Source organism: Lutra lutra, chromosome 8 (assembly GCF_902655055.1).
Source record: "Lutra lutra chromosome 8, mLutLut1.2, whole genome shotgun sequence".
NCBI classification, from domain to species: domain Eukaryota; kingdom Metazoa; phylum Chordata; class Mammalia; order Carnivora; family Mustelidae; genus Lutra; species Lutra lutra.
The window spans coordinates 30,128,960-30,150,756 of NC_062285.1; the positions used below are offsets into that span (position 1 = coordinate 30,128,960).

Sequence of the window (21,797 nt, forward strand, 5' to 3'; positions counted from 1 at the left end):
CAAAGAAAAACAGAACTTTTCCTGTAAGGTCAGGAACATGATAGGGATGTCCACTCACACCGTTATTGTTCAACATAGTACTGGAACTCCTAGCCTCTGTGATCGGACAACAACAAGACATAAAAGCCATCCAAATTGGCATAAAAGAAGTCAAACTCTCTTCACAGATGACATAATACTCTATGTAGAAAACCCAAGAGACTCCACCCCAAAATTGCTGGAACTGATACTAGAATTCAGCAAACTCACAGGATATAAAATCAATACATAGAAGTCTGTTACATTTCTATATTAACAATGAAGGGGCAGAAAGAGAAATCAAGGAATTGATCCTGTTTACAATTGCACCAAAAGCCATAAGATACTTAGGAATATACCTAAGCAAAGAGGTAAAAGATCTGTACTCTGAAAACTATAGAACACTTATGAAAGAAATTGAGGAAGACACAAAGAGATGGAAAAACATTCCATGTTTATGGATTGAAAGAATAAATATTGTTAAAATATTTATGCTACCCAAAGCAATCTACACTTTCAGTACAATCCCTATCAAAATACATGAGAATTTTTCACAGAACTAGAACAAACAATTCTAAATTTTGTATGGAACCAGAAAATAAACCTGAATAAACCTGAATAGCTAAAGGAAAGTTGAAAAAACATCAATGCTGGTAGCATCACAATTACAGACTCGAAGCAGTATTACAAAGCTGCAATCATCAAGACAGTAAGGTACTAGCACAAAAACAGACACATAGATCAATGGAAGAGAATAGAGAGCCCAGAAATGGACCCTCAACTCTGTGGTCAACTAAACTTCAACAAAGCAAGAAAGAATATCCAACGGAAAAAGTTCTCTTCAATAAATGGTTTTAGGAAAATTGGTCAGCCACATGTAGAAGAATAGATTGGACCACTTTCTTACACCATACACAAAAATAAATTCAAAATGGGTAAAAGACCTAAATGCGATACAGGAGTCCATCGAAATCGTTGAGGAAGACATAGGCAGCAAGCAACCTCTTTGCCCTCAGCCACAGCAATTTCTTACTAGGCAAGGGGGAAAAAAAGGAAATATAAACTATTAGGACTTCATCAGGACAAAAAGCCTTTACACAGCAAAGGAAACCATCAACAAAACTAAAAGGCAAGGCACGGAATGGGAGAGTATATTTGCAAATGACATATCTGATAAAGGGTTTATATCCAAAATCTCTGAAGAACTTAGCAATCTCAATACCCCAAGAACAAAAGATCCAGTCAAGAAGTGGGCAGGGGATATGAATGAACAGACATTTTTCCAAAGAAGACCTACAAATGGCCAACAGACACATGAAAAAGTGCTTAACATCACTTGGCATCAAGGAAATACAAATCAAAGCCACAATGAGATATCACCTCATACTGGTCAGAATGGCTAAAACTTACACAAGAAACAACAGACGTTGGCAAGGATGCAGATGATCTTACCCTCTTACACTGTTGGTGGAAATGCAAGCTGGTACACCACTCTGGAAAACAGTGTGGAGGTTACTCAAGAAGTTAAAAATAGAGCTACCCTATTTTGCACTACAAGGTATTTACCCAAAGGATTAGGAAAAAAAAGTTATTCAAAGGGACATATGCACCTCAATGGTTATAGCAGCGATGTCCGCAATTGCCAAACTGTGGAAATAGCCCAGATATCCATCAACAGGTAAATGGATAAAGAGGACATTGTATATACCACATGGCTATAGAAAGAAATGGCAAGATTTCATTCTTTTTGATGGCTGAGAATGAAATCTTGCCATTTGCAATGACATGAATGGAACTAGAGAGTATCATGCTAAGTGAAATAAGTCAGTCAGAGAAAGATCAATACCACATGATTTCACTCATATGTGGAATTAAAAAACAAAACAGATGCAGAGGAAAAATAAAATAATATAAAAAACAGGGAGGAAAACCGTAAGAGACTCTTAACTATAGGGAGCAAACTGAGGGTTTCTGGCGAGGAGATAGGTGGGTGTATGGTATAACTGGGTGATGGACATTAAGGAGGGCACTTGATGTAATGAGCACTGGGTGTTATATGCAACTGATGAATCACTAAATTATACCCCTGAAACTAATAATACACTATATGTTGACTAAATTGAATTTAAATAAAAGAAAAAAAACAGAAATCTTGATGTTGGTCTTAGCAATAATTTTTTAAAAAGATTTTATTGATTTATTTGACAGAGATCACAAGTAGAGAGGCAGGCAGAGAGAGGGGGGGAGGCAGGCTCCCTGCTGAGCAGAGAGCCCGATGCAGGGCTTGATCCCAGGACCCTGGGATCATGACCTGAGCCGAAGGCAGAGGCTTTAACCCACTGAGCCACCCAGGCGCCCCAATATTTTTTTTTATTTGACATCAAAAGCACAAGAACAAAATACAAATAAATAAGTAGGGTTACATCAAACTAAAAAAGTTTTGTACAGCAAATGAAACAATCACAAAAAAATAATCACAAAATGAAGAGGTAATCTACAGAATAGGAGAAAATACTTTAAAACTACATATTGGCTAAGAGGTTAGTATCCAAAATATATAATGAACTGATACAACTTAATGGTAAAATTACTAACAATTCAATCACAATCACAGTAATTCAAGGGTCTCTGAACAGGTATTTTTCCAAAGACATACAAATGGCCAATAGATATGTGAAAAGATGCTTAAAATCACCCATCCCAGGGAAATGCAAATGAAAATCACAATGAAATATCAGTTCACAGTTTTTGGAATCGCTGTTGTCAGAGACATAGAATAAGTATTGGTGAGAATGTGAAGAAAATGCAACTCTTGTATATGGTTGATTATAATGTAAATTTGTGCAGCCATTATAGAAAACAGTGTGGAAGTTTTCCAAAGGAACTAAAAACTGAATTACCATCTGGCCTAGTAATCACATATCTGGGCTTATATCTGAAGGAAATGCAATCACTATCTCAGAAAACATTTGTACAACCATGTTTACAGTGGCATTATTCACATTATCTGAAATGGAAATAACCTAAGTGTACACCATCCATTAATGGATTAATAGATAATGAATAATGAATATATATTTCAGAATGTAATTTTGCCATAAAAAGGAAGGAAATACTGCCTTTTGCAAACGTGGATAAGCCTGGAGGGCATTTTGATGTGTGAAATAAGTCAGACAGAGATAAATACTATACAGAATTACTTGTATGTAGAATCTAGAAAAAAGTCAAACTCAGAAACCGAGTGTAGGATTACGGTTGCCAGGTCCTGCCATAGGTTAAGTGGAATGATTGATAAGAGGTTCAAATTTTTAGATATAAGATAAGTAAATACTATGGATTTAATGTACAGCATGATGATTATATCTAATGATACTGTATTGTATACATGATATTTGCTAGGAGAGTAGGTATAAGAACTGTCACTAAAAAAGAAGGAAGAGGGAAGGAAGGAAGGAAAGGAAAGAGGGAAAAAAAGAGAAAAGAAAAGAAAAAGCAGCAGCAAGAAAGCAAGACTATGTGAGGTCATGGATGGGTTAATTTGATTGTGGGAGCCATTTTCAATGCATACATATATCAAATCACTGTGCTGTACACTTTAAATATATTACAACTTTATTTGTTAATTACACTTCTATTAAGGTAGAAAAATTGATATATGCATAAAGAGACACAGAGAAGTAAAGACATAGGGAAAAGTGTACATGAGTAATTATGTTAGTATCAGAAAAAGCAGACTTCAGAGCAAGGAAAATTACCAGGGATAAGTAGAAGTAATAAGTAATGATAAATGAGTCAATTCTCCAAGAAGATATAATATTCCTTAATGTGTATATGCCTTAATGTGCATGTGCCAAAATACATAGGCAAAAAATGATAGAACTGCAAGGAGAAATCTACATGTACATTTTTATATTTGGAGACTTCACCCCTCTATCAGAAATGAACATAACCAGCAGGCAAAAAATAAAAACGTAGGTGAACTCAGCAAGACCATCGAATAACAGTATCTAATTGATGTCTACTTGAATACTACATCCAATAATAGCAGAATACACTTTACTGTAAAACGCACAAGTTATACTCCCAAAGATAGAACACATTTTCTTCAAAGTTAGACTATATGTTAAGAAAGAAATCATACATTAAATTTTTTTCTAAAATAGAAATCATATAAGTCATGCTCTCAATCTACAATGGGATTAAATTAGAAATCAATAATATACAGATAGCTGGACAATCTCAAAATACTTGAAGATGAAAGAATACACCTCTAAAGTACATGCTCAAAGTGTCCAAATAAATTTTTAAAATTTGAACTAAGTGAAAATTAAAATACTTAAGGAATCTCCACACTGTTTTCCAAAGTGGCTGCACCAACTTGCATTATCTCAATGAGGTTGGTTTTTTTTTGTTGTTGTTTTTTGTTTTTAGATTTTATTTATTTTAATGGGTGGTGGGTCTTTTTTCATAGCTTTCCAGGCTTGAGAGTTTTGATTTTGAACATAAATGAAGTTGATGTGCTGAGGAGCAGAGCTATGGGTGGTGGGTCTTTTTTCATAGCTTTCCAGGCTTGAGAGTTTTGATTTTGAACATAAATGAAGTTGATGTGCTGAGGAGCAGAGCTACGGGTGGTGGGTCTTTTTTCATAGCTTTCCAGGCGTGAGAGTTTTGATTTTGAACATAGATTTTATTTATTTATTTGACAGAGATTACAAGTAGGCAGAGAGGCAGGCAGAGAGAGAGAGAGGAGGAAGCAGGCTCCCCACTGAGCAGAAAGCCCTATGCGGGGCTTGATCCCAGGACCATGACCTGAGCCAAAGGCAGAGACTTTAACCCACTGAGCCACGCAGGCACCCCCATATGACCTTCTTAGTGCAAAAAAAACCACTTGACAAAATATAGCATCGATTCTTGAAAACCCCAACAAAGCAGAGATAGAGGGAACATACCTCAATATCATAAAAGCCATATACAAAAACTCACAGCTAATATTTTCTTCAATGGGGAAAAACTGAGAGCTTTTCCTCTGTGATCAGGAACAAGAACGGGATGTCTCACCATTGTTATTTAACATAGTATGGGAAGTCCTGGCTTCCTAAGACAGAAAACATGAAGAAATAAAAGGCCTCCAAATAGGCAAGGAAGAAGTTAAACTTTCCCTATTTGCAGATGATACTGTATATAGAAAACCTGAAAGATTCCACCAAACAGTTGCTAGAACTGATACATGAATTCAGTAATGTCACAGGATATAAAATCAGTGTACAGAAATCTGTTGCATTCCTATATGCTAATAATGAAACAACAGAAGTAGAAATCAAGGAATTGTCCTTTTTACTATTGCACCAAAAACAGCAAGATACATTGGAATAAACCTAACAGAAGAGGTAAAAGATGTGTATTCTGTTATATATATTTTAGAAATAACCCAGTCATGTCCAAGAAGAACAGGATTAAAAAAAAATTTGGAAAGTGGGAGGGCATAACAAGAGAGAAAAATGTAATTTTTACTAGATTATTAATTTCTCCAGCACATAACTTTTAATTCCTAATACTTAACCTGATCTTCCCTCAGATACTGTTCTTATTTTTGCTTGCTTATTGAGGGACACTTTGCTTCCTCAATTCAAATGAACAAACTCTTCTTGTATATACCAGTTGGAGGAAGAACAAAAGAACTTAAGATACATCTGTTAATAATTCCAGATTTTTGTTTCTGTAGATCTTATTACATTAAAAAACTGTTCTTACTTAATTATTGAAAACTTGTTCTGTCTAATCTGGCACATTTCATCTTGGTAATGGTGCAGCATGTCACCACCTTTATACAGATTGCAGTGTTGGTACATTTGGATTGCCAAGGTCATAGTGTGATCTTTTTCTTTTTAACGTTATGTACATTATTAGGCTTTGATGTAGTGTTTCATGATTCATTGTTTGCATATAATGCCCAGTGCTCCATGCAATACATGCCCCTCTTAATACCCATCACCTGACTAACCCATCCCCAACACCCCCTTACCTCTAAAACACTCAGTTTGTTTCCCGGAGTACATAGTCTCTCGTGGTTTATCTCGCCTTCTGATTCCCACCCCCCACCCTTCATTTTCCCCTTCCTTCTCCTAATGTCCTCCGTGCTATTTCTTATGTTCCATGAATAAGTGAAACCACGATAACTGACTTTCCTATTTGACTTATTTCACTTAGCATAATCTCTTCCAGTTCCATCCATGTTGATGAAAACTTTGGGCATTTATCTTTTCTGATGGCCACATACTATTCCATTGTATACATGGACCACATCTTCTTTATCCATTCATCTGTTGAAGGGCATCCTGGCTCCTTCCACAGTTTGACTATTGTGGACATTGCTTCTATGAATATTGGGGTGCATGTGCTCTTTCTTTACACTGCATCTGTGTTTTTGGAATAAGTACCTAGTAGTGCAATTGCTGAGTCATCGGGTAGCTCTATTTTTAACATCTTGAGGAAACTCCATATCATTTTCCAAAGTGGCTATACCAGCTTGCATTCCCACCAATAGTGTAAGAGGGTTCTCCTTTCTCCACAACCTAACATTTTTTGTTTTTTTGCCTTGTCAATTGTTACCCTTCTGATTGATGTAAGGTGGTATCTCAATGTGTTTTATTTTATTTTTTCAGTGTTCCAAGATTCATTGTTTATGTACCACACCCAGCACTCCATGAAATACGAGCTCTACTTAATACCCACCACCAGGCTCACCCATTCCACAGCGCCCCTCCCCTCCAAAACCCTCAGTTTGTTTCCCAGAGTCCATAGTCTCTCCCGGTTTTTCTCCCCTCCGATTACCCCCAATTCACTTCTCCTTTCCTTCTCCTAATGTCCTACATGTTATTCCTTACGTTCCACAAGTGAAACCATATTATAATTGAGTTTCTCTGCTTCACTTATTTCACTCAGCATAATCTCCTCCAGTCCCATCCATGTTGATACAAAAGTTAGGTATTCATCCTTTCTGATGGAGGAATAATAATCCATTATATATATGAACCCTATCTTCTTTAACCATTCATTTGCTGAAGGACATCTTGGCTCTTTCCACAGTTTGGCAGTTGTAGCCATTGCTGCTATGAACATTGTGGTACAGATGGCCCTTCTTTTCATTACATCTGTATATTTGGAGTAAATACCCAGTAGTGCAATCACAGGGTCATAGGGAAGCCCTATTTTTAATTTAAGGAATCGCCACACTGTTTTCCAAAGTGGCTGCACTTGCATTCCTACCAACAGTGTAAGAGGATTCCCTTTCTCCACATCCTCTCCAACACCTGTTGTTTCTTGTCTTGTTAATTTTGGCCATTTTAACTAGTGTAAGGTGGTATCTCAATGTGGTTTTGATTTGAATCTCCCTGATGGTTAATGATGATGAGCATTTTTTCATGTGTCTGTTAGCCATTTGTATGTCTTCATTGGAGAAGTGTCTGTTCATGTCTCATGCCCATTTTTTTTTTTTTGATGTGATTATCTGTCTTGTGTGTATTGAGTTTGAAGAGTTCTTTATAGATCTTGGATATCAGCTCTTTGTCTGTGGCACCATTTGCGAATATCTTCTCCCATTCCGTGGGTTGCCTCTTTGTTTTGTTGACTGTTTCCTTTGCTATGCAGAAGCTTTTTCTCTTTATGAAGTCCCAAAAGTTCATTTTCGCTTTTGTTTCCATTGCCTTTGGAGACATGTCTTGAGAGAAGTTGCTGTGGCCGATGTTGAAGAGGTTACTGCTTATGTTCTCCTCTAGGATTTTGAGAGATTCCTGCCTGATGTTCAGGTCTTTTATCCATTTCGAGTTTATCTTTGTGTATGGTGTAAGAGAATGGTCAAGTTTCATTCTTCTATATATAGCTGTCTAAATTTTCCCAGCACCATTTATTGAAGAGAACTCATACAACAATTCAGTAATGTGGCAGGATACAAAATCAATGCACATAAATCATGTTGCCTGATTTCAAGCTACATTACAATATTGTGATCACCAAGACAGCATGGTATTGGCACAAAAACAGACACATAGATCAATGGAACAGAATAGAGAACCCAGATATGGACCCTCAAACCTATGGTCAACTAATCTTTGACAAAGCAGGAAAAATATCCCATGGAAAAAAGATAGTCTCTTCAATAAATGGTGCTGGGAGAATTGGACAGCTATATACAAAAGAATGAAACTCAACCATTTGCTTACACCATACACAAAGATAAACTCTAAATGGATGAAAGACCTCAGTGTGAGACAGGAATCCCTCAAAATCCTAGAGGAGACCATAGGCAGTAACCTCTTCTACTTCACTACAGCAACTTCTTTCATAGTGTGATCTTTACAATTTATTAACTCAGCATTTTTCCAAAGAAAGACTTCCACATCTGGGTGACTATTTTGTAACATGTTTCCAAATTTAGGTATGTGCTGTTAGAAACAACTTGACCACAAAACTTTTAGAGCCAGTGGTTGACCTTAGGTGAGCATTTCTTTTTCAGTATAAACTCTCCTTCAACCATGTTCATATATTTTTCCTATAATGGGATCTGGCTGAAAATTTTGAATCAGGTAAAAATTTCAAATCACATAAAAACTCAAATGAAATGAGACCAAATCTCAATCATAGTACTTCAACAAACTTAACCATTTCCTCCTCCCAAGATACAATGTCTGCATGACAAAGAGACCTGGGAAAGCACTCATTTTTCTCAATCCACAAAATGTCTTGCTATTCTTTCCCATTTACTGATACCTGTTTTTTGTTTTTGTTTTTGTTTTTGTTTTTTACAACTAAATAGCATAAAAATGGCATAAAATATTCTTGGACTAGTCAAAGAATTTCTGCTCCCTGGTAATTTTCTGTGGCAATGGAGACCATGATTTGCAATGTACCCTGTGGGGAAAAAAAACTTCATGTTCCACATCACTAGGTATTTCCTTACAGTATGATTATGATTTTAATGTAAACTCAAAAGTTGTATTATTATCATAAACTTTCCAGGATATTTTAATTTAGCATAAGACATAGCATTGTATGGAAGAAGCACTGGTTAAAGGATTATGAGATGTGAGTTTGTGCATCAGCTTTTATCATTATCTTGACATAAACAGTCTTGATCAAACCATTAACATCTCTAAGCCTCAATATATGGAGGTTAAATGATTGCTAATATCCAATAATAAAGTTTGCTGATTCTGCAATACAAATATTTTATTAGGATGCTTATCGTTAATAACAAGGCTGACTAAATTAGTGCTGCATACACACATTAGGTTACCTTATGAAGAAGTATTTTCATATGTTTTTTTCTATAGAAACTAATATAGAACACTTGAAAGGTGTTAATGGAACACATATATTGCTGAAGGAAATGAAGATACAATCAAAGAATCTCCCTGGTAAGAACAAGAGTTTTGCAAGTCTAATATTTCTGGTTTGTTTACCTTCTTTGGGGTGTAATGAAGATTGGGTCTAAATGACAAGAGTAGCTATATGTTATATAGGTAAAATCATCATGAATATTCTCATAATTCATTATATTCTGGTATTTACTAGAAATAAAAATCTAGCTAGATATGAGTTTTAGAACTCATTCTTTTAGAAATTAAACCATAAAAAATTAAATGCTATAGTGACGTTTTTTTTCCTAAGATTTTTATTTATTTATTTGACAGACAGAGATCACAAGTAGGCAGAGAGGCAGGCAGAGAGAGAGCGAGGGAGAAGCAGGCTCCCTGCTGAGCAGAGAGCCTAATGTGGGGCTTGATCCCACGACCCTGGGATCATGACCTGAGCTGAAGGCAGAGGCTTTAACCCACTGAGCCACCCAGGTGCCCCTATAGTGACTTTTGAATATGGTTGGTGAAAGTATGTCTAATGCTATTCTATTCGCTTTCTATTTCTGGCTTGGAGAGAACATTCTTTCAATTTGCTAAAGGAGAAAGGCTAATTCATGAATATAATAGTAACGAGGAATTTAGGATAGCTGATTCATTGGTTATAATTTCCTTCTATTTGATGGAAATACCAGGTATATTATGGTATCTCAGCTGTAGTAGAGTACATTAGTTGTGTTATATAGTTTAGAGATTATATTGCTGCCTTTAATAGTGTAAAAGTGATAGACACACTGCCCGTTGAATTCTAGTGTGATTCCAAAGAGGCAAAAAGCTTAACAGATATTTAAAGGAAAGATATAAAGACAACCAAGTTAAAAACACTGCCATCCAAAAGTGACTATGGGCATGTCCAAGGACTTTACCCCTCAGAAATAAATATAATGGGAAAGGTATTGTTTTGAAAAGAACAATATGGAAATCCACCAGTTGAAAAATACAGTAACTGAAATTTTAAAATTCACTAGAAGTTCTCAGTAGATTTATACTGTCAGAAGAAAGAATGAACAAACTTGAAGTACTGAAATACTGCAACGAGAGCAGAAAAATTAGAGCAGATAATATGATTTAAAATAATTGCTGAAAGAGAATGAGATGTTATAAATAAATGAGTAATATACCAAACGCTACCTATACCTATTTGCTCTTCTTTCAGTTTCTCTATAGGGCACAAACTTTCATAATGAAACAATTATAGTTAATGAATATATATATATTCGTTATATATATATATATATATATTTATATATAAATATATATATATATATATTTAAAGAGAGCAGATCTTCAGAATACTATACAAAATTCTATATCCAAAATATGATGTAACATTTCTAAGTCCCACTTGGAATTTGATGAGTATAAATTTTCAGTATATTCTGTATTTGTGGTGACTGTTACACGTTTCTATGAACATATTAATAACGACTGCTTAAACATTTATAATGGGCAAATTGTACACTATATGTATAATATGCTATATTAAAAAAATAACTCTGAGAACTCCAAGCAATATAGGATATTTTTCAAAGACTTAAAGCAATGGGAGGATATTGTGAAGGAGGAAAATTGTGACTCAACCTACATTAAACACATACCTTATATGCTCCTAGTACTTAACCCAATCTACACTCAAGTGCTATTGCCATCGCCTCCCCCATTATGTAAGAATCCCTTGCTTTCTCAATTCATGTGACTCAGTTCTTCTAATTATATCTGTTGGAGAAAAACCAGAAGGCTAGAACATGTCTGCTAATGTTTTCCACTTATGTGTTGCTATAGCTCATATTACTTTCATACATGTATTACATAATTATTTTTTATTAACATTTGATGTATTATTTGTTACAGGGGTACAGGTCTGTAAATCATCAGTCTCACACAGTTCACAGCATTAACCATGGCACATACCCTCTCGAGTGTCCATCACCCAGCCACCCCATCCTTCCCATTCCCCTCCCTCAGCAACCCTCAGCCTGTTTCCCAAGATTAAGAATCTCAGTTTGCCTCCCTTTCCAGTACCATCTTGTTTCATTTTCCTCCTTTTTCCCATGACCCCCCACCCTGCCTCTCAAATTCCTCATATCAGAGAGATCATATGATAATTGTCTTTCTCTGATTGACTTATTGACTTATACCCTCTAGTTCCATCCACGTTGTTGCAAATGGCAGACTTCAGTTTTGATGGCTGCATACTATGCCATTGTGTCTATATACACATCTTCTTTATCCTTTCATCTGTTGATGGACATCTAGCCTCTTTCCATAGTTTGGCTATTGTTACTTTACCCAATAGGTAACCCAGAGTCACTAATTCTAGTCATTTCTTTTGCAATGTGAAATTCTTTTAGATGACTTTCTTTCTATTTTTTCTATCATTAGAACTACACAGTAGTTTCCACATCCAGAATAAGGTTAAAAATCATGTAAAGACTTAAATAGAAAAGGATGCAATGCCAATACTCACATTATTGCATATTACCCATTTCCTCCTCCCCAGCTAGAAGGTGTACATGCTAAGATGACCTTGAGAGAGCACTTTATCTCATTCTGTGTATTATTTGTTATTCTTTTCCATCACTAATGTCTACTTGATTTAAAGTGACATAACCTAATACTCCTGGACAAGTCAAAGAATTTCTGCCTCACAGTAATATCTGTGACTCCACTAACCATAGTTTGTAAACTGACCTGGGAAAAAACTGTTAAGTCCTCCCTCACCAGGTATATCCCTACCATGTGAATGTGTTTTTTAAATATACATGGAAGTCATACTATTAAGTTAAATGCTTTGAGATGATTTAAATTTGCAAAACACTGTATGTTTTCTGGTTAAAGCCCTAGAAAAAAACAACAGTCTGTGTATCAGTTTGGTCATTACCCAGATATGTGACCTTTGTCAAATCACTAAACATCTCTAGGCTTCAGTATAATGAGGTTTACCTGTTTACTAACAGCTCTTCAGATTGTAAGTTATTATGTTCCTACAACCCAGACATTTCATTATAATTCTCCTCCTATAATAAGAAATGTCAAATAGAAGGACACTAGACACACAAACACACATGTGTTAACATTTACCTTACAAAAGTGTTTTGAAACTGTTTATTTCTATAGAGATTGATGCAGAGCCCCTCCCAGGTGCTATGGGAAGAGGTATGCTAAAGAAGGAGATCAAGACACAGTCAAAGAGTCATGCTGGTAAGAACAAAACTATTTCAAGTTTATTTAAGGGTTATTCTTTCTTCTGGAGTTTAAACTTGGATCTTTAAAGACTATAGAATCTATGTGCTATTATTACATTTTAAAACATCTTTGTAAAGTCCCTCCTATAGTTAGTGGAATTCTAGCAGTTACTATAAATGGACAATTGGCCACCTATTACAGGTTTTAGAACCCATCCATTAAAATGTGATCCTCAAAAAACCTGATACGAAATTGAGCTTGGAATACGCTTGATGGAAGCATTTCAAAAGCTGCTCTACTCCCTTTCTTTTTTCAGGCTACATAGGATAGTTGCTTTGTATTTGCAGAGCAGAAATTCTAGCTTATGAAATGGATAAGTAGAGGAATTTATAAGATAGTTATTTCATTAGTTACTAATTCTCTCTGTATGATTGAAATATCAAACAAATTTATATCTCTGGTGAAGTAGAAATCTTTAGTTTTGTCATATAGTTCATAGTTTATACTACTACCTCTTGTCCTGGCAGAAGAGGGTGTTGTGAAGGAGTAGACGTTTTTTCTATTATGTTCAGTTAGCCACTGTATAGCACATCATTGGTTTTTGATGTAGTGTTCAATGATTCGTTAGTTGCATATAAGACTCAGTGCTCATCACAACACATGCTCTTCTTAATGCTCATCACCTTGTTTTATACCCTTATCCCCTCCTGCTCCCCTCTGAAACCCTCAGTTTGTTTCCTGGAGCCCATAGTCTCTCATGGTTTGTCTCCCTCTCTGATATCTTCCCCTTCAGATTTCCCTCCTTTCCTCTATGGCCCTCCATGATACTGCTTATGTTCCACATATGAGTGAAACCATATGATAATTGTCTTTCTCTGATTGACTTACTACACTTAACATAATCCCCTCCAGTTCCATCCATGTTGATGCGAATGGTAGGTATTCATCCTTTCTGATGGCTGAAAAATATTCCATTGTATATATGTACCACATTTTCTTTATCCATTTATCTGTTGAAGGGCATCTCAGAAACCGATTCTTAACTAGACTATAAATTGCTCTCGGACATACCTTTCCCCCTCAGTTTTTAATCCTATCTGCTGTGAAATGTTCTCGATGTCTCCTTGCTTATTTAAGAATCTCCTCACACTCATTCCAAATGAACCATTCAGTCTTACTTATGCCAATTGCAGACACAACCAGAGAGCCTCAAATATATCTTCTAACAACTCCACTTTGCATTTCTCTATATCATTTTGCTTTAACAAAATGTCATTATGTGCTTATTGAAAGTTGTTGCATCCAACCTTATTTTTTGTGGTTCTTTTCGGTGAGATACCCAGGCTGGTTCCCACCTCTTCTTAGGTTGTGGTGAATATATATTTAGGGTCCAAAAGTCATAGTACAACCTTTAACAGTTATTCATAATCTCAGCGAGTACAACAAAGCAAGATCCACCTTAGGGATTCAGGTTCATGACAGGTTTCCAGTCTCTAATACACACTCTCTAATAACCAACTTTCATTCACAGAACATTAGTTTCATTATTTGGCCCAAGTCACCAATCCTAATTATCTTCTTTTTGATTTGATGTAAATTCCTTTTTAATATCTTTAATGTGTTTTTCCTCTTTTTTGACCTCATTAATAGTTTCTAAATCCAGCAAATGTTAAAATCACATAAAAAATAAAATGGTATGCAATCACAATACTGGTACTACGGCAAATTCATTCATATTCCTTTCCCCAACTACAAGGGAACTGATAGGCACTTTCTTTTTAGACCACAGAATATCTTACTAGATTCTACATCACTGATGCCTACTTGATTTACATATAACCTTAAAATAGCATAAAGTAGTCGAGAGAGTCAAAATTTCTGCCTCATAGTAACTTTTCCTGATGTGGGACTATGGTTTATAACTTGAACTATGAACAAAAATATTATGTTCCATCTCAGTTGTATATCCTACAGTATGAATATTCTTTTAGCATAAACTTGGAAGTTATATTATTAACATAAATTTTGTAAAAAATGTAAATCATCTTGAGAAATTTATGTTAATATAACTTCCAAGTTACTAACATTTTGTTAGTAAAAAAGCACTGGTTAAGGAATTAGGGGGTGTCAGTTTGTGCATCAGTTTTGTCATCATCTTAATATGTTTTCTTGATCAAATCCCTAAACATTTCTGAGCCTTATTTTTTTTTTAAAGACTTTATTTATCTGACAGAGGGAGACACAGCAAGAGAAGGAACACAAGCAGGGGGAGTGAGAGAGGGAGAAGCAGGCTCCCTGCTAAGCAGGGAGCCTGATGTGGGGCTCAAATCCTAGGAACCTGGGATCATGACCTGAGTCAAAGGCAGATGCTTAACTGATTGAGCCACCCAGGTGCCCCTCTGAGGCTCATTATAATGAGGTTTATATGATTGCTAAGAGCCCTTCAAATTCAATGACAATTTTTTATTGTGCAATTCAGACATTGCATTTTTCTCTTCTTCTATAAGAATATATGCTGATCAAGTCTGTACTACACACACACACACACACACACACACATACAGGACCACACATTAATGCTTACCTTATAAAGAGTTTGGATTTTTTTTTTTCTTTTTGGTCTATAGAGACTGATGTAGAACAGTTGACATATACTGCTGGAGGAGAAAAAATAATTGATGAAATCAAGACACAACTTAAAAGTCACCCTGGTAAGAACAAGTATTTTTTAAGTCTAATATTTATGGTTTATGTCATTTTGGGGATTTAATTAGATATGGATCTTTAATGACAACAGTAATTATTTGTTATTATATGGGTAAAAATCTCCAAGAATTTCCTCTTATAATTAAGTAAACTCTAGTATTTACTATCAATAGAACATTAGCTAGATATTATTAGTTTTAACAAAACATATTTACAAAGTAAGCCATAAAATCCAGTGCTCTAGTGACCTTGGAAAATACTTGGTGTAATATTTCTTACTACTCTTCTACTCATTTTCTATTTCTGGCTTAGAAAGGAAAGTTGCTTTAAATTTGAAAAAGCAAAAAAGGCTAGTTGATGAGTTTTAGAAGAACATTATAACAGTTATTTCATTGGTTACCATATCCCTGCATATATAGTTGGCATGTGGATTTACATCTCTACTAGAGTAGTTATGTAGCTGTGTTATATAATTCACAGACAACACTACAGCTTCTGATCCTGGAGTAACAATGTTAGATACATTTCTCTCTCTCTCTTTTTTTAGAGAGAGAGGGAGAGTGTTTATGCACATGTGTACATGTGAGGGGAGAAGGGGTAGGGGAGAGAGAATCTTAAACAGGTTCCATGCTCAGTGTAGAGCCCAATGTCGGGGGGGGACCTCAATCTAATAACCCTGAAATCACGACCTGAGCTGAAATCAAGAGTCAGACACTGAACCACCTGAGCCACCCAGGTGACCAATACATTCCTCTTAGGTGCAAGAAATACTGTAGTCATGAATTTTTGCAGAAACGATGCTGAAATCTAGAATTCAGAAATAGCTGAACCCTCACATAAAAGCAACAAAATAGGTGTTCTTAGTGAAATTTAAGATTAAAGCAAGATTTCTGAACCTTTGCTTTTGAATGCTTTATTTATTTAATTATATCAAAATTCTATTCCTGAACAAAAAAAGTAGCTAAAAACAATCAAATATCTTCTCCTGTTTAGCAGGTTAACTTTAATTTTGTTTGATTGTTTCCTTCACTGTGCAGAAGCTTTTCATTTTGATGTACTAGCAATAGTTTTCATTTTGATGTACTAGCAATACTTCTTTGCTTCAGGAGACATATCTAGAAAAATGTTGCCTCATCCAATGTCAGAGACATTACTTCCTAAGTTCTCTTCTAGGATTTTATGGTTTCAAGTCTCACATTTAAGTCTTTAATCCATTTTTAGTTCCATTTGGTACAAGATGGATGGAACTAGAGAGTATAATTCTAAGTGAAAAAGGTCAGAAAAAGACAAAATACCATGATTTCACTCATGTGGAATTCAAGAAACAAATGAGCAATGGGAAAAAAAAAAGGAGAAAGAGAGAGACAAACCAAATAACAGACTCTTAACTCTAGAGAACAAACTGATGGTTACCACAGGGGTAGGAGGATGGGAGAAATAGGTGATGGGGATTAAGGAGTGTACTTGTAATGATGAACACAGTGTGTTATATGGAATTGTTAAATTACTATATTGTACACCTGAAACTAACTGTTAGTGTCAGTCAGTTATGTGAACTGGAATTAAAATAAAATTTAAAAAATGAATCAAATAAAAATTATTTACTCAAAGAGCTTATAACTAAGGCGGTATAAAAACGAAATTGTTTGAATCAAGCAGTTAATTTATTTTGTGTCTTACTCTAACCAAATCTTTTCCATCTTTAATCTTCAGACTATTTTTGTTTAGGTACTTTGAATTACTGTTTGCTTCAGTGTTCCTGATGAAGTATTCTCATCTACATTTAGTCAGTTTAAAATACCATGTCCTTTAAGAACAAAATTAATTTAGTTACCTAATCTGTGTTTATTTATTGTTAATTTACAAATTCTCTAAACAAATTTTTAGAGAAATTTTTTACAAGGAAAAGAATTGAAAGGAGTTTATAGATCATTTACAGAAATTAATATTCACATTTAAGATAAAATGGGTTTGATTAAAGGTCAAGATTAAGAAAGATGTTATCTAAGAATACAGAAAAAAGGAGAGAAAATGAAGAATTTTATAGAAATTGGAATCATAGACAAGTGACCACTCAAACATGAAAAGATTACAAATGCAGAAATAAGGACTAATACATGGAGACTGGGGGGTATTATTTAAATAGTCATAATGTCTTTGTTAATTTTTTTTAAATTGCATTTTTGGTGTGAATTTATTTAAAGACAGTTATATGTACCCACAACATAAAGAAGATTTTTTTACCAGTGACATCGCACCACAGGAAGTCTCAACAAACAGGATCAGTTTTTCATCTTTTGACAATCAAGGTAAAAGATATAGCAACGTAAAATAAGTACCTAATTATCTAGAATACTTTTTGTAGTATGCTTTTTCATTTTACTTTTTATGAAATATTTTAAGCTTTCAGAAAATATGTAACACTAATATAAAAAAAGTAAAATTCTAATGGTTTCCATTCTGTGCTATTATAATCCCATTCCATTTTTATATTCTGTTATAATCTCATTCCATTTTTTTCTCAGTTCTTATGTATGCCATCATAAGCCATACATAATGTATTTCCTGAAATACTTGATTGTGCCCTCTTTTTTATTTTCTTTTATTGTGGAAAAATTACCTCTTGTATTCTCCTCAACTTCCTGCATTATTCTTATAGGTCAGTTAATTTTACAAAAATATGTACACCGTAATTCCTGTCATCTCAGCAATACTTTTTAAAATACATTCTTTTTAATCTAGCATTTAAGTTAGAAAGTTCATCTGAGGTAGCTAGTCTTCTGTACCACCTGCTTTCAAAATTATATTCAATTTTTAATACCAGGATATGCCAAAATATTTTCATTCAAATAATTTAGTCTTGATACTTTCATGAAAACATGATGAAGGATAAACATAAATTTGACAGTATAGGGCCATTACCTTAACATATATTAAGGATTTTATCTTTAATGACTTAAAAATCCTCCCCAGCTTTTACTTATATTTGACAAACGTGAAAGACTAGCTTGGAATTATGGCTTCTGAAATAAATCCTGTCAACACCATTTTATTTTCTCAATTACAGTCTCTTACTAAGCCTCTCAGCGTATGGCTTCAGTTTAATCTTTAGCCAATGATTAAATAATATGAGGCTTATAATTATTTGTTTTTTTTTTAAAGATTTTATTTATTTATTTGACAGAGAGAGACCACAAGCAGGCAGAGAGGCAGGCAGAGAGACAGGAGGAAGCAGGCTCCCTGCTGAGCAGAAAGCCCGATGTGGGACTCGATCCCAAGACTCCGAGATCATGACCCGAGCCAAAGGCAGCGGCCCAACCCACTGAGCCACCCAGGCGCCCCTAATTATTTGTTTTAATGGAAGTGTTCTGCAATAGCACTTTACTTTTACTATCAATAGGGTTTGTAAAAAAATTGATAATTAAATTGGTGAGGGGGGAAACAGTGGTTTATGTATACAGCTCTAATTATCAAAGGTACCTTTATAAATGCATCCTTCTAAATGTAGAGTATAAGTCAAATACAGAAATGAATATTCTGGTTCAACTAAAACAGGATTTGGATAAGGAAAATTAAGGAAGATACTGAGAATAAAAAACTCTGTCTTACAGACAAAAACTGTGTATGCCAACATCCATATCAGGTAAAAAAAAAAAAATAGTGAGGGCTTTGCTGCTAATTATTCTAATTTACCTCAGAAGAGGAAGAAGAGCTTTTGTACATTTACATTTGCAAATACTAAAAATACTACTGCATCAAAATGCTACAAAAGAAGAACCTTTCTCAATGAGAAGGGAGAACGATTTCTAAAAAGGACTTTGACATAATTGGATATATCCAAGAAATAAAAGTAGTAAGTGACATTTCCTATAAAATACTTGGCAAGAGAGAAAGAAGATTACAGTGATGACATCAATATTGTAGGAGATTTGTGTGGGTTTTTGTTTTGTTTTGTTTTTACCATCTACCCCCTATGAAAAAGAGAACCAATTTAATGATGATCCACATATGGGAGAGGCTTTGTTGAAATCCAGGAGTCCAGCAGAGAAGTCCTAGCACACTGTTGGAACAACAACAAAATCTGAGATTAGATACACCATAGAGGGTAAAAGGAACAGTTTGACTTACTTACACCACTCCTTCTTCAGGGCAGCATACTTCAGTGCCAAGAGAGCCCTTTTTCATCCCAAGATATCTCCTGTGGGAAAAAGTGGGTATGTGAGTGAGTACCCAGCATGTGAGTGAGTACTGCCAAAAAGACCCATTTTTCTCTTATGTCATCCAGAGAACTGAGTCATAAGTCACATGACCTAAAGTCAAAGAGTGGCTGAGATAACAGCCACCAAGGTTCAGAACCGAATGTGTAGAAGGGATCTAACTGCTAACTGTGTCAAAGGACTCTAGAGGCCCACACATCAGCTGCTGAAAACACTTCATCTGTGGATTCCCCAAAACTGGTCCACAGTCACCTCCAGTACTCCATGTGTCTCACCCCCACAAAATCCACCTTGTGGCTGGCTCCCTCTGCAGGCTCCCAACAGCAATAAGAGTGAACTTCGACAGACAGTAAACACCCCCAGAAAACTGTCCTGGAAGAAACCATAAACTTGAGCACTCAGCACTGCCATAAGGAAAACAAAAAGGAGACTCTCAGCAACCAACCTGTCTTGGCAGCACAGAAAGAAGGCTTAAGAATTCTGCCACCAAAACAAGCAAACAAAAAGCACGAAGTGTAGAGCAGGTACACCCATTGAATGGTCTGAAAAAACATCAGAATTCCTAGCAGGGCTGAAAGAAGAGATTTCTCTCTGGAAACCAGTCAGTTAACCTGGAGGAGGTGACTACTTTTTAAAATGCAATGAAAACAGAGAGAATGTCAAGGAACATTAAAAAAATCAAGGAAACATAATACCATGCAAGAAATACATTATTTTCCAATAGCCCCAAAGAATTGGAGATTTGAAATTTAACTGATAAGGAATTCAAAATAGGTGTTTTAAAGAAGCTCACTGAGCTACAAGAAAACACAAAAAGCCAGATCAACAGAAGCAAGAAAAGAATACACAAAATGAGAAGTTTAACAGAGGGATAGAGATCATAAAGCAGAATCAAACAAACTCGAGTTGATAGCCAATCCAGCAGGAGAAAACATTTGTAAAGTAGAAGACAGTATTAAAATTATACAAAGAAGAGAAAATAAAAAATTAATGAAGACTATATGAACTGTGGAACACCAATAATCTAACTAATATGTGAATGATTGGAATCACAGAAGAAGAAAATGGCAGAGCTTATGTAAAGAAATAATGCCTGAGAATTTCCTAAATCTGGGGAGATATTTGAATATCCAAATTCAAAAGCTAAGAAATCACTGCAAAGTTTCAATCCACAATAATATTTGCCAATACATAATATAATAAAACTAAAATCAAATACAAAGACAGAATTTTCAAAGTAGCAAGAGGAAAATATATTTTTTAAGATTTTATTTATTTGACAGAGACAGACATAGTGAGAGAGAAAACACAAGCAGGGGGAGTGGGTGAGGGAGAAGCAGGCTTCCCACTTGAGCAGGGAGCACGATGCGGGGCTCGATCCCAGGACCCTGGGATCATGACCTGAGCCAAAGGCAGATGCCCAACGACTGAGCCACCCATGTGCCCCAAGAGGAAAATATTTATTTCTAACATGGGAATCCTCTTGAGCATTAGAAGCAATCTCTGCAAATACATTGCAGTCCAAAAAACAGTGAGATGATAGATTCAAGTGTTGAAAGAAACTCCCTAAAAAGAATACTTTACCACACTGAAAAGAAATTAAAAAAAAAAAAAAAAAGAATAGTTTACTAGGCAAAGTTGTCCACCAGAAATGAAGGTGAAATAAGACTCAAAAAGAAATAGAGGCTAAGTGAGTTCATCACTACTGGAACTGCCTTATAAGAAATCCTGGAAGTGGGGCGCCTGGGTGGCTCAGTGGGTTAAAGCCTCTGCCTTCGGCTCAGGTCATGATCCCAGGGTCCTGGGATCGAGCCCCGCATCGGGCTCTCTCCTCAGCGGGAAGCCTGCTTCTCCCTCTCTCTCTCTCTCTGCCTGCCTCTCTGCCTACTTGTGATTTCTGTCTGTCAAATAAATAAATAAAATCTTTAAAAAAAAAAAAAGAAAGAAATCCTGGAAGTTCTTCAAGCTGAAATGAAAGGACACTAATTGTCATGTGATATTTAAACATACAGCACACTAGTAAAGACAAATATATAGTTAAATTCAGAATACTCTAATACTACAGTACGATAACATATTAACTACCATAAAGGTTAAAGGAGAAAAGTATTAAAAATAACTACAGCTACAGTAATTTGTTAATGAATATGCAAAATAAACAAAGGTAAATTATGACATCAGAAACATAAAAGGTGGGAGGAGGGAGTGGCACATCAAAATTGTAACATAGGTCATTCCTGACCATACTCCCCCAAACAAG

The 21,797-nt window shown here is 35.4% G+C and overlaps 1 protein-coding gene across 1 annotated transcript in view; it reads left to right on the plus strand.

Annotated features, from left to right (window-relative positions):
- The window catches only part of CCDC7 (coiled-coil domain containing 7), a 404,782-nt gene that overhangs the window by 344,718 nt on the left and 38,267 nt on the right, over positions 1-21,797 (plus strand). The window contains exons 35-37 of the mRNA XM_047741462.1: positions 9,348-9,431; positions 12,546-12,629; positions 17,507-17,629. Of these exons, the coding sequence (XP_047597418.1) occupies positions 9,348-9,431; positions 12,546-12,629; positions 17,507-17,629 (291 nt within the window). The remainder of the gene's footprint in view (positions 1-9,347; positions 9,432-12,545; positions 12,630-17,506; positions 17,630-21,797) is intronic.